At 39.7% G+C, this 14,083-nt stretch overlaps 1 protein-coding gene across 2 annotated transcripts in view; it reads right to left on the bottom strand.

The window, feature by feature from the left end:
* Positions 1 to 14,083, bottom strand: part of armc8 (armadillo repeat containing 8) — a 132,839-nt gene that overhangs the window by 94,182 nt on the left and 24,574 nt on the right. For both annotated transcript variants that reach the window (XM_072261584.1, XM_072261585.1), the window contains exons 3-6: positions 13,200 to 13,271; positions 6,736 to 6,878; positions 6,138 to 6,235; positions 5,163 to 5,255 (exon numbers count right to left, since the gene is read on the bottom strand). In XM_072261584.1, coding sequence (XP_072117685.1) covers positions 5,163 to 5,255; positions 6,138 to 6,235; positions 6,736 to 6,878; positions 13,200 to 13,271 — 406 coding nt within the window. The remainder of the gene's footprint in view (positions 1 to 5,162; positions 5,256 to 6,137; positions 6,236 to 6,735; positions 6,879 to 13,199; positions 13,272 to 14,083) is intronic.

Below are 14,083 nucleotides of genomic sequence, written 5' to 3'. Positions count from 1 at the left end.
TATTACTACACTAGTGAGAGAAATCTCATTCACTTGGCCCTTGATTCTTCAAGTTTATAAAGAACAGGTGACATATTCAGATAGGCTGGAATACGAAGACAAGAGCTCTCTGCTCAGCCAGTAGGTGTTGCTACATTTATCTAATAATTCATCAGGTTCCAGGAGTGGTCAGCGAAGCTACAACCAAATACCCAGCAGCAAAATCTTTAAAAAATAACTGCATTATCTATTACACTCATAATTAATCAGGTAGGGAATGAGATATTGGACCAAAACTTACTGGGAACTGCTAGCACTTCCACAGTAAATTCCAGCTTTGGAACTAACTGCACATGCATCCATGTGCAGAAATCCCAAATTTGTTGACAGGATCCACCAATAAGCATGTCTATATGCTGTCAACCAAATATTGAGACCCAGGTAACAATGGAAATTAAAATGGCTGATATGTCCCAGCATTTATATTAAAAAATCTGCTCTCAAGTCATTCACCATGTGAAATTTTGTACAGAACTTTAAGGCCATTTAACTTCAATGAAAATTAATTACTTGAGTTTGCTAAATTTAGATGAAAATTGGAAATTCTATCTATTTTATTTTTAATTCATAAATGTTCAATAATTTAGCTTTCATTCCTCGTTTCTTTTTATAAATGCTTGAATGCTCATCTGTTCCAGGGAATGTATGCAGGGAAAAAAATCAACGTTCTTGATAGATTTGGCAAATGTCAAGATGGTAGTGTAAAGGCATTTGCAACAGTTGTAGGTAGAGCTTTTTTCTGCCCAATTCTCATGACCCAGTTACATCAGACGAGACCCTGGCATCACAAAGAGCTTCAGCAATCAAGTCCTGTATGCCCTCAGCCAGCAATTTCAACCTTGAGGACCTGAACCAGGTAAATACAGACCACCAGTGATCTGATCAGCAAGTGCAGACTCAGAAGGAATTGACAACAGAATCTCAAACACTGAATAATACAAGCTACAAGGATAAATTTAGACTTTTCCTCATATCCCCTTGTAGTGTATGTAATATTTCAGTAATATTTGAGTAATATTGTCAATATATTATTTGACTAAATGTTCTTCATTTGCTTACATAATTCATTATGGTTACATGTTAAGAGGTACGTAAATGACATACATCATAACGCCACATCATATATGTGTGCCTCACTAATGGAAAAGTAATACTTCATAGACATGTTTCCCTATTCCCAATTTATTCTTTTGATTAGTCTTTGAAAGTACAAACTATGACAGAGGCAATGAGGTAGTTTTAAAACAAACCCTAGACGACTAATACCTCTTGAAGAGCAGCACGCTTTTAATTTGAAAGTGGAGAGAGAAGTCTGGGTTTTTAAAAAGCACAGCAGGTGTTTCCTTGGAGTTAAAAGGAAGGGAAGTCCTTTTTAGCTTAGTGGCTGAATTGAAGAAATGGACTGAGCATTGTCAGGTCAGTGATGGGCTTAATAATCCACTGAGAGATCGTTTATTTTGAGGAATCTTACAAGAGAGCAATCAAAAAATGGCTCCAAACCAGAGCACAATTCATATTTAAAAGAGCAGTTGAAATCGCTGTATCAATGGAAACTGCAGTCAGAGATGTAAGTGAGTTGCAGTCAGGAATGAAAGTGAACGTGAGCAAATTTAAAGTTGCTGGTGAACGCAGCAGGCCAGGCAGCAGCTCTAGGAAGAGGTACAGTCGACGTTTCAGGCCAAGACCCTTTGTCAGGACTAACTGAAAGAAGGGTTAGTAAGAGCAATCTGGCCTGCTGCGTTCACCAGCAACTTTGATGTGTGTTGCTTGAATTTCCAGCATCTGCAGAATTCCTGTTGTTGTGAGCAAATTTGCAGTGTTTAAACAGAAACCTGCATGGCCAAAGAAATTGTGTTACAATTGTAGTAGGGGCTCACATACACCAGACCAATGCAAGTTTAAAGGCAAAACTTGCTGAAGATGCAACAAAGTAGGACACATACAAACAGCATGTCATGTAGACAAAAATGGAAGAGAAAAAGATAAACAAATCAAGTTACAGATTCAAAAAAAATACTAATCTGCATGCTACTGATGAAACATCTGATAATGATGAGTGTGACACAGGACTGGTAGCCTTGAGATTTACAATGAGAAAACTAAAAATAGACAAGCAAACACGAAGAATTCTGCAGATGCTAGAAATTCAAGCAATACACCATCAAAGCCGTTGGTGAACACAGCAGGCCAGGCAGCATCTCTAGGAAGAGGTACAGTCGGACGTTTCAGGCCGAGACCCTTCCGCTTACAACAGAAGTGCACGTTAAATTAATTAAAATGGAATTGGAACTGGCTTGGCTGTTTCAGTCATTCCACAAAATGAGTTTGAATGACATTACAAAGATACTAGACTGTAGCCTGCAGATATCTAATTAAGAGAAAAGCTAATTCCTGTGGGAATGATGCTTGTAACAATGAAATACAACAACCACCAGGCACATTGGTATATGGTAAAAACAGGAGGACCAGTATTGTTGGGCCGTGATTTGCTGAGATAACTGTAATTTGATTGGAGGTTCATCACAATTTGCATGCCAAATCCCCTGCTCAAGAGTCAACTGAAAGCGAATTAAGAAAGGTACTGGATGATGTCACAGCAGTGTTCAAGGATGGCATTGGAAAACAAACAGATCAAAGGTAAAATAGTATTAAATAAAAATGCCACATCCAAGTTCTGCAAAGTCTGTCTGGTTTCTTGTACCATTCGTTAAAAAAGTAGCCAGTAAGCTAGATCATATGGACGCTAAGGAATTTTTTCTAAAGTTGAGTGGAGCCCATGAACAAGGTCAGTGTTCCAAAAACAGAAGGATGGGTCTGTCAGGATCCGCGGTGATTTTAAAGTCACTATTAACCCAGTACATCAATACCCTTTGCCCAGGATAAAGAATATCTTTGCAAATCTTTCTGGAGGAAAACAATTCCACAAAGTGGACTTGGCTGAGGCCTACCTACAGATGTGGAAGGAAAAAAAAAAGAGTCCAAAATGTTTCTCACCATAAACACTCACAAAGGGCTTTATCGCTATAATTGGCTTATTTTTAGAGTAGCATTGGCACCTGCACTATAACAAAAAGCTATGCAGCACTGCTCAGGTACTCAGTGTTACCTGGATGACATCACTGAGGATGTCAAGGGCCATCTCCAAAATCTCAAAACAGTGTTAAAAAGATTAGAAGATTATGGACTCAAGAGCATGACGCAACAAGTGTGAATTTGCATCATTCTAGAGATGAAATTCAAAGAAACAATTTCATGCAAATTCATCACATAACTAATTCTCACATGTGTTCTTTCATTGAGTTCAATGAAAATAGAGTACCTATAAAAAGTATTCACCTCCCCCGCTTGGAAGCTTTCATGTTTTATTGTTTAACAACAATGAATCACAGTGATTTAATTTGGCTTTTTTTTGACACTGATCAATAGTAAAAGATTTGTTCATGTCAAAATGAAAACAGATCTTTACAAAGTGATCTAAATTAATTACAAATATAAAACACAAAATTATTGATTGCATGAACCTTCACCCCCTTTAATATGACACACCAAATCATCGCTGGTGCAGCCAATTGGTTTTAAAAGTCACATAATTAGTTAAATGGAGACCTGTCTGCATTCAAGGTATTTCAACTGATTGTAGTAAAAATACAGCTGTATCTGGAAGGTCAAACTGTTGGTGAGTCAGTATGAAGACAAAAGAACATTCCAGGCAACTCCGCAAAAAGGTTATTGAAAAGTACAAGTCAGGAGATGATTACAAGAAAATTTCCATGTCATTAAATATCCCTTGGAGTACAGTTAAGTCAATTATCAAGAAATGGAAAGAATATGGCACAGCAGTAAACCTGCCTACAGTAGACTCTCCTCAAAAACTGAGTGACCATGCAAGAAGAGTACTAGTGAGGGACACCACCATGAGACCTATGACAACTCTGGAGGAGTTACAAAATTCAGTGGCTGAGATGGGAGAGACTCTGCATACAACTGTTGCTTGGATGCTTCACCAGTCGCAGCTTTATAGCAGAGTGCCAAAGAGAAAGCCACTGTTGAAAAAAGCTCACATGAAATCTCTGCCAGAGTTTACCAGAAGGCATGTGGGAGACTGAGGTCAGCTGGAAGAAGGTTCTATGGTTTGATGAAACCAAAATTGAACTTTTAGGCCATTAGACTAAGCGCTACGTTTGCATAAACCAAACACTGCAAGTCATCAAAAACACACCTTCCCTACTGTGAAGCATGGTGGTGGCTGCATCATGCTGTGGGGATGCTTCACTGCAGCAGGCCCTGGAAGGCTTGTGAAGGTAGAGGGTAAAATGAATGCAGCAAAAATACAGAGAAATCCTGGAGGAAACCCTGATGCAGTCTGCAAGAGAACTCCGATTTGGGAGAAGATTCAGCTTCCAGCAACAGAATGACCCCAAGCATAAAGCCAAAGCTACACAATAGACCTCAATCCAATTGAGAATTTGTGGCTGGACTTGAAAAGGGCTGTTCACTCATGATCCCCATGCAATCTGACACAGCTTGAGCAGTTTTGTGAAGAAGAATGGGGAAAAATTGCAGTGTCCAGATGTCCAAAGCTGATAGAGGCCTATTCACACAGACTCAAGGCTGTGATTATAATTGCTAAAGATGCATCTACTAAATACTGACCTGAAGGGGGTAAATACTTAATGCAATCAATAATTTCATCTTGTATTTGTAATTATTTTAGATCACATTGAATAGATCTGTTTTCACTTTGACACAAAAGAGTCTTTTTCTGTTGATCATAGTCCAAAAAAAGCCAAATTTAATCCACTGTAATTCAATGCCGTAGAACAATAAAACATGAAAACTTCCAAAGGGTGGTGAATACTTTTTATAAGCAATTTGTGCATCACTAGCATCTGTACCATAAAATTAAAAGCCAGGGGTTGTGATTTTTGAAGAACAAATCAGTTTTGTCAAATGTGTAAAATTTCATCATGTATGATCTGGTACATTGTTTTAAACCGTTTAGAATAATCTCCTTGCAACTACTTTTAAAAGCTCAGCATTAACATAGAAACATTTTTCAGGTTGCCCGCATTTATACACATCTTTACAACTAAATCTAGTATTTTCACTTAAAAGTTTCCTACCTTGCAACAATGGGAAAAAATCTGACAGATGTATTCCTGTATATATCGTGATTTACTGAGCAAGGACATAAGATGAGGAACCACTGTAGCATCCTAGGGGCAACACAAAAACAAAGGTTAAAATATCTCATCTTATCTGCTCTTCTCCCCAGCTGCAACTTTACAACAATGAAAACCTTGCTATTGGAACCTATCCAAGCTATCCTTTTTGTCATTGGTCTCACCTGCCTTCTATTTTGCTATTCTGTCCTCTGAACATGTTTAAACCTACTTGCATCTCTAACTTCCTGCAGTTCTGTTGAAAAGTATGAACCTAAAATATTAATTTTGCTTTAGCACCACCCCCCCCCCCCCACCATCCCCAAGACATTACCCAATCTGGTGTGTTTACTAGCTTTAACTTTGTTTGAAATATAGCTCTGAAAAATAATTGAGCTTCTAAAATAAATACACTCAAATAGTTTCTAAGAGTTTGCAACTAATTCCATCCACTTCTGCCATTTTCATTTCCTTTTCTGGCTGAAGAGAAGGTAGGAATTTTGCTCTCTAGTCATTGTTGTTTGCAACAAGGCACCAGACAAAACTCCAGTGGAATCCCCCACCTTACTTTCTGTGAAACTGCCAAGCAAAATGAAATCAAAAACAAAGCACAAAATGAACGATAAAACTTGAATTTCTTCACTCACAATTACTCCAATACTATGATTGGAAGAAATATTTTTAACAAAAACTCAAATAACTGAATTAAAATCCTTTTTTAACTGGGGAAAGAAAATCAAAACATTTTCTAGTATCTAAGACTGAAAATTTAAAAACCGCAGACGCTGGAAATCTGAACCAACAACAGGAAAATGCTCAAAATATTCAGTAAATGTAGTTCTGACTAAGGCCTTTGAAATGAAACATCTATGTTATCTAACCTGCTAAGTATTTCCAACATTTCCCTGTTTTATTTTTTTTGTCAGAGACACTTACTGTATAAAGAACCTCTACTGGCGTCACAGGGCTTGTCAATATTGTGCGAAGACATCGAAGACAAGCTTCTATAAATTTAAGATCTGGAAGAAGGAGACCTAACTCAGAAGAAAAAAAGAATTATTCCTATTATCTCAAATTAGTAATACACAATTTACTCAAAGTCCTTTAACAGGTAAAATAACTTCTTTAGCACATTCATAAAAGCATCTGATGTTCAATACTTTCTACAGTCTAGTCGCACATGAGGCATCTGTGCACAACCGAATATATGAATTAAATGGTCACTTGCTATGATTTTCACCCGGTAGTACCAGCAATCTGTTTGAATTGGGAAGTATTACTGGCAAGGCCGAAAATTAAGTTACTTTCACCGAATATTTATGCTTACATCTCAAAAGGTCACTGAAGACTGATCAATAGCAAGTAAACTACTTGCAGCTCCAATCCAGCCATGCATGAAGTAGCAATAAACACTGCAAACCAAAACTGTTTTTAATTGCACAGCTCTTGATGTCTCAATACTTATGCATTATTTGAACAGTTTAATACCAAACTCACATAAAACATTAGAACTTCAATTTCAAAACACCTGTACCTTGTAATAATGCTGGAATTATGTGACAGTCTAAAAGAGACTTGACATTATTTTCTGTCCCCATTGCGAGACTTCCTAATACTACAGCACATTCAGTTTTAAGTTCAACAGTTGAAGCTTCTTGTTGTAGTAGATAAAGCAATCTGGAAAAAAAATGACAATTATTAGATATATATTTGAAAAAAGTGCTATAGTCAGGAGAAGCTGTATAGTCGTGCCTCTTTGAGTGCTCATCATGTGCAGCCAAGAATGACAGTACTTGCAGAATTAGCACTTAAAGGGACATCATAGCTTATACTTCGAGAGCTGTTATGCTGAGAACTTGTTCAAAACCCCTGCTCTCCATACAACTACAGTCCACGCATCAGGGTTAGGGTTACTTATCCAGCATGGATCTCTGCTCTCCACTAGCGTTCTCACAACAATTAGTTAGCTGCAATTCAGGGTATTAATATATAAAAAAGTGTCAATTTCTGTCCTGAATATACTGTATGACTAAGCCTTCTTGAACAAAAGAATTACAAAATATTCATTACCTAGGTGAAGAAATTTCTTCTCATCTCAATCCTTATTTTGAGGCAGTAAATTCTGGTTACAGGTATAGATTTTTGCAAATAAAACGGAGTGAGACGTTTTATGTTTAATGAAACTCGTAACACATTTTATTGAACTCCAAAAACTAAAAAAAAAAGCATGCTAAAAATCTTTACATAATAGCATCATCATGTCAAACCAGCCTTTTAGAGCGAGACCCCAATTCAATGTTGGTGGTACTGAATTATGTACATTTCTCCCAATTTCGTTACTCTACACAGCCCCTCCAGAATTCACTATAACAGACATTGGGAGCCTGTCTAGAGATTGGACAAGCCACCTGGCTGGGTCCTGTGTAGATGGAGGAACCACAGGTGCCTCTGGCTTGTCCAGAGTTGCCTTGACATACTCATAGTCATGTTGAGACGCCAGGAGCATGTCAGTGGAATACACCAAATCTAGGAGGGCCAGTTTACAGTGATCTACCAAAATACATTCAGGTTTACCCCTCTTATCTATGATAAGACTCTTTTCTCCCTGTTCCAACGAACCATACTAACGGAAAGGACCATTGTAAAAGGGCCTCGGGGGATGTTGGTGTGCATCATGGTGGATGAAAACAAACAAGGTGGATTGTAGGTCAACAGGAATCCAAGTGCTGTACATCATGATAGGAGGTGATGCCCTCTACCCTGGACCCCCATCAATTTGCCTATTGCACCAACAGGTCAACAGAGGATGACATCTCTACGGCACTTCACTCTGCCCTGACCCACCTGGACAGCCCCAACTCTTACGTCAGAATGCTGTTCATTGACTTTAGTTCGGCATTCAATACTATGATCCCCTCCAAGCTGATCGCCAAACTTCGCCAGCTTGGTATCAGCGTATCACTCTGCAATTGGACCTTGGACCTTCTGACTAACAGACCCCAATCAGTTAAGTTAGACAACCTCTCCTCCTCCACTCTCACCCTGAACACCGGCATGCCTCAAGGCTGTGTGCTGAGCCCTCTTCTGTACTCCCTTTTCACTTATGATTGCATTCTTGTACATGGTTCTAACTCCAAAATTAAGTTCGCAGACAACACCACGGTGGTTGGTCTGATCAGAGGGGATGACGAGACGGCCTACAGGGACGAGGTCCAGCACTTGGCTGCATGGTGTGCTGACAACAATCTGGCCCTTAACAAACAGAAGACCAAGGAGATCATTGTGGACTTCAGGCATGCCAGGAGTCACACTCATGTCCCCATCTACATCAACAGAACTGTAGTGGAGCGTGTATCAAGCTTCAAATTCCTTGGTGTCCACATTTCCAAGGATCTCACCTGGTCCCTGAACTCCTCCATCCTGATCAAAAAGGCGCAACAGCACCTTTATTTCTTGCGGAGCATGAAGAAAGCTGACCTCTGTCCCAGGATACTGAAGGACTTTTACCACTGTACCATTGAGAGCATACTCACCAACTGCATCTCAGTGTGGTACGGCAACTGTCCCGTATCGGACGGCAAAGCGCTCCAGCATGTGGTGAAAACTGCCCAGCAGATTAATGGCACCCAGTTGCCCACCATTGAAAACATCTACCATAAACGTTGCCTGGGCAAGGCGAAAAGCATTATCAGGGATGCATCTCACCCTAACCATGGACTTTTTATTCTCCACCCATCCGGTAGGCACTACAGGAGCCACCACTCCCGCACCAGCAGGCACAGGAACAGCTTCTTCCCTGAGGCTGTGACACTGCTGAACCTCTCATCACAGCACTAAGCAGTATTGTATTCGTATTATACTGTCTCAGTACTTTTATATTTGTGTGCTGCAGCACTTTTTTTAATTCGCAGTTGTTTTGTAAATAACACTATTCTTTGCATTTCTGGTCAGATGCTAAATGCATTTCAATGGCTTTGTATCTGTACTTGCCACAATGACAATAAAGTTGAATCTAATCTAATCTAATAGGTGAAAAGGAATTGAATTTATTGAGGAGGGTGAAACGCTGTTGAGAGGCCGACCAGGTGATCGTGACATCAGGTAAGAAATCATCTGCCACTCGTAATGACTGCCCATATACCAACTCAGCCACGGACACTGCAGGTCCCCTTTTGGACCAGTGCTGAGCCCCAGCAGGACCTATGGGACACCTTCACGCCAACAATCAGCAGTCAGGGAAGCTCTCAGAGCAGCCTTTAAGAAGCGGTGAAACAGGTCTGAAATGAATTGGGAATCAGCAGCTCACACAATGAAATGGTGACGGAAATTTACCTTGCCCAAGAACTGTAGCTTTTTTAGTGTGTGGCAGCAGGAAATCCATAATAGCAGCTACTTTTGATGGGAGCAGTTTTGCACCTTCTGTGGAGGTGCAATGGCCCAGAAAGTCAATGGTTGATGACACATTTTGGCATTTAGCAGGGTTAATAATCAACACGTGTTGACTTAAGCACTTGAAGAATGTTCAGCAATGAGATACGTGTTTGGATTTGGACACACTGCTGACAAGTATGTCATCCTGGTAAACAAAAAGAAAATCTAAGTTTTTTAATACAGAGTCTATCAGCCATTGCAAGGTCTGTGCTGCATTTTTAGGTCCAAACGGCATGAACAGAATCTCAAAAAGACCAAATTGGATTATCACAACTTTTGGGAATATCCTCCAAGCACACAGGCACCTGATGGTAGCCCTGAACTATTATGAAAAAATTAACTTTCCAGCTAAGCATACCGAAAAATCTTGGATGTGGGACTGAACAGCGATATACCAGGGTGGTGGTCTCATTAAGGCACCAGTAATCACCAGATGGGTGACAACCACCATCAGACTTAGGCACCATATGGAGGGGTGAAGCCGGGGGGGCAGTTGGGTCTATTAAACTGGCGTACAATTCCAGGTCTTTCCACAATGGCAAACTCAGCCTTCGCAGGAGCCAGCTTTTCTGGGTCCAGTCTACGTGCACAGGCATGGACTGACAAGCCAGTTGTGGGAATCTGGTGCTCGGCCCCATGTTTTGTGACTGTAGTGGAGAATGTGGGCTTGATGAGGTTTGGGAATTTGCCCAGCTGTTGAGTAAACTCTCATGTGGTGGTGCATGCTCTTGGCAGAGTCATTATGGGGAACTTACAGGGGAAGCAGTGTAATGACCCAAAGTCCTCAACATCCACAAGCTGGCAGTTATTAAAATCAACCAACAGTCCTTGGGCACACAGGAAGTCTGCACTGAGTAGAGGTCTAGCCAATTTAGCCAGGACAAAGTCCCAGCTGTAACATCCCCCACTGAAGCAGAGTGTTGCCCGCCGTGTCCCACAAATCTGGATCTCGCTGCCGTTGGCAGCCTCCAGTGAGATTACATCACTTTTTGCCTTCTCATCAATAGGCAATGCCAGCAGCACCCTCACTTGAGCACCTGTGCCACATAAGAATGGTCACCATGAAAGGGTGTCCATAATGAACAGAGGAAGCCCCTGGCAACTGGAACCCATGGTGTTCAGTCCTCTGATGTCCCGGTGCACTGACACTGTCAAAGCTGCAAGGCAGTCAGTACTTCTGAGCATTCCGACCAAAGCAAGCACAGTAAAAGCACCAGCCCAGCATTGTCTGTTTCACAGGCACGGGCATCGTTATGTTGGGAGCCTCGCTGACCAGCCTTATTGAGGTAGAGAAAGGAGGAGGAATGATGTTCCGCTGCCTAACTGTATGTACACTATCAGCCATCTTAGCAAGCTCCCTATAGTCTTTCACAAGAGCATTAGCGAGGGCTATATGAACTTGATCAGACATTACTGCATGAAGAGTTCTTTAAAAATATGACAAGGATGGTGATTTACCAGGAGAGACATCGCCTAACATCGCTGAAACCAGGTAAGGACGGTGATTTACCAGGAGAGACATCGCCTAACATCGCTGAAACCAGGTAAGGACGGCATTTTGCTCCAGAAACTCTGGCAGTTTCACAGTGACTGCATTGGCCGACATGTTCAATAAATCTGGAATTGTCCTAGAATATCACCAATGTAGGTTTTCGCAAATAAAACGAAGTGAGGCACTTTATATTTAATGAAACCTGTGACACATTTTATTGAACTCCAAAACCTAAACACAAAAGTGCACTAAAAATCTTTACGTAACATCACCACGTCAGACCAGCCTCTTAAAGTGAAACTCCAACGCAATGTCAATGGTCGTGAATTATGTACATTTCTCTCAATCTCGTTACCCTACATAAGCCCCCCAGAAATATCTAGACTGCACCTATTCAGCCAAATTCTGCAAGTGTGTACATTTCAAAGAGACCTCATTGCTTTGAAGTATAGAATACAAGACCAGTCTGCTTCATCTCACCTTGAAAAACAAAGCACCCATCTCACACGTGAATATGGTGAATTTTCATCGTTCTCCATCTATTGGGGTATATACTCCCTTAAGTGGAAACAAATACTCCAAGTGTGATCTCATTAGCACCCTCTGTAACCTTATCTAAAAATGCCTTTATCCTTATACTCAAATACTCCTGGTGACTGAATGTTGATATTCATCTTACTTTCTTAATTGCTTGCTGTACCTGCATAGTAACTTCCAGTGATGTGTATACTAAAGCGCCTAGGGCTTTCCAAATACTTTCTTCTAATCTCTTACTATTTAATATCTACTCTCCTTTCTAAATGTTATCAAAATGAACAAGTTTACATTTTTTCACTTTATATTCCACCTGCCACATGATTGACCAATCATTTAGCCAAAGCAGAATCTCATCTTTCTCTCATGAACACAAGGGATTCTGCAGATGCTGGAATTCTTGAGTAACATACACAAAATGCTTGAACAACTCAGCAGATCAGGCAGTATCTAGGGAGAGGAATAAACAGTCGGCATTTTGGGCCAAGACCCTTTATCAGGAGAATAAACAGACATTTCAGACTGAGACACTTCATCAGGACTAGGAACTTTAATATACTGGTAACTTCCATCATTAAACCATTTCAACTTGTTCTAAAACAGACACCTGCACATGTTTAAGTTTCTTTCCCCCTGAAAACTAACTTACATCTATCACTTTCCCTCCCACTTTCAAATCTCTTATTAACTCTTCCTTCAGTTAGTCCTGACGAAGGGTCTCGGCCTGAAATGTCGACTGTACCTCTTCCTAGAGATGCTGCCTGGCCTGCTGCATTCACCAGCAACTTTGATGTGTGTTGCTTGAATTTCCAGCATCTGCAGAATTCCTGTTGTTTACATCTATCACTTCTCTGATGGAGGATTGCTGACTCAAAACACTGACAGTTTCTCTTTCCACAGATCTACTCAATGTGCTGAATTTAAAAGAATTTTGTTTTTCTTTCAGATTTCCAGCATCTGTAATTTATTTTTTCATTTCTTCTCTAATAGCATATTGTTACTCATACTAATTTATTTTGTCTCCTCACTTAGCTTACCAGTATTCTGAGACTCTTTTCTCTCTCTTTCCAGGAAGACGTCACAAAGCTTTTTTTTTATTCCTCTGCTATTTCTTTATCATCCATTATAAATTCTTCCATAAATATCATAATAGTGAATGGAATGCCAGCATTTATGGTGGAAATTAGAGAGAGTAAGAAAACTTATATTGGAAAATTTATGGCTGATCTAATGAAAATTTTAAAAGTAAAGAAGCTTTGTTAAGATAAATGGAAACTAATTATTTCTGCCAGTAGGGGGATCTACAATTAGATCTACAATTTTTAAAAACAAAAATTGCTGGTCAATTGCTAATTCTAAAAAGTGAGGTCTGAGATATTTTTGCTAAATATATTACTGAATATGTCCTGAAACCAAAGATAATGAAAATAAGAATATAGATCAATAACGATCACACTGAATAATTGAACAGGCATGTGATTTACTCTTGTTTTTGTGCCCTACTATTCTAGCATAGAAAAACATTAGAACAATTACAATACCTTGGTATTGCTCCCAGGACAATCAGATTAGCTTTTTGCTTGTTATTTCCAATTACGGCATTCTTCATATCACTACACAAACAAAACAACAAATAATATGCAAATTGGTTACTTAAAAAAAACAAACTGGCTTGATAATACATGATTTGAAAACAAAATCATTTCCAGAATGTGTGCGCCTGGGTACCGTGTACTGTATATAGTTTTGATCAGATCCACTTTAAACTAGTTACCTAGTTTTGGTCTTTAAAAAAAACTCCAGTCACAGAACTGAAGTACTAGTCTTATATCCCCGTACACTACTGGTGGCTATTGAAACATCCTGAGGTGCAATTAGGTCCTAGTAATTAGGTCCCTTCTTCTAAGTAATTCTCAGCTATTTTTTGCTTTTAAAAGAAAAGATTATCAGACAACCATGTTGAATCACTTCAATGGTCCAATTTAATATCAGAGAATGTATACAAATGCAACCTGAAATTCTCACTCACCGCAGACATCCATGAAACAGAAGAAAAACCCCAAAGAATGAATGACAGAAAAAAGCACAAGAACCCCAAAGCCCACTAAGCCCCTCCCACACATAAGCAGCCCTCCCCCTACTTATTCTAGCATAAGGCATCAGCATTCCCACCACCCACCATGCAAGCATAAGCAAAGTCCCCAAAGAGAGACCACAGTCTACATGGTCTACATAATTACAGCTCATTTTGTTTCAAGAAAATAAATGTATCCCCAAGTAGCCTGATAAGACAAGTGAAACTAAACAATTTTAAAAAAAACTCTGAACCAATACTATGCCTTTGTATTTGAAGCGAGATCACATCTATAATTCTGAAATCTAATTCATGTATCATTTTCGTGATCAATCTGGAGAAGATTTTAAT

The sequence above is a fragment of the Mobula birostris genome, chromosome 6, assembly GCF_030028105.1.
Source record: "Mobula birostris isolate sMobBir1 chromosome 6, sMobBir1.hap1, whole genome shotgun sequence".
Classification (NCBI taxonomy): domain Eukaryota; kingdom Metazoa; phylum Chordata; class Chondrichthyes; order Myliobatiformes; family Myliobatidae; genus Mobula; species Mobula birostris.
Note: the sequence above shows the minus strand (reverse complement) of the source record. Positions and strands in the feature narration are given on the sequence as shown.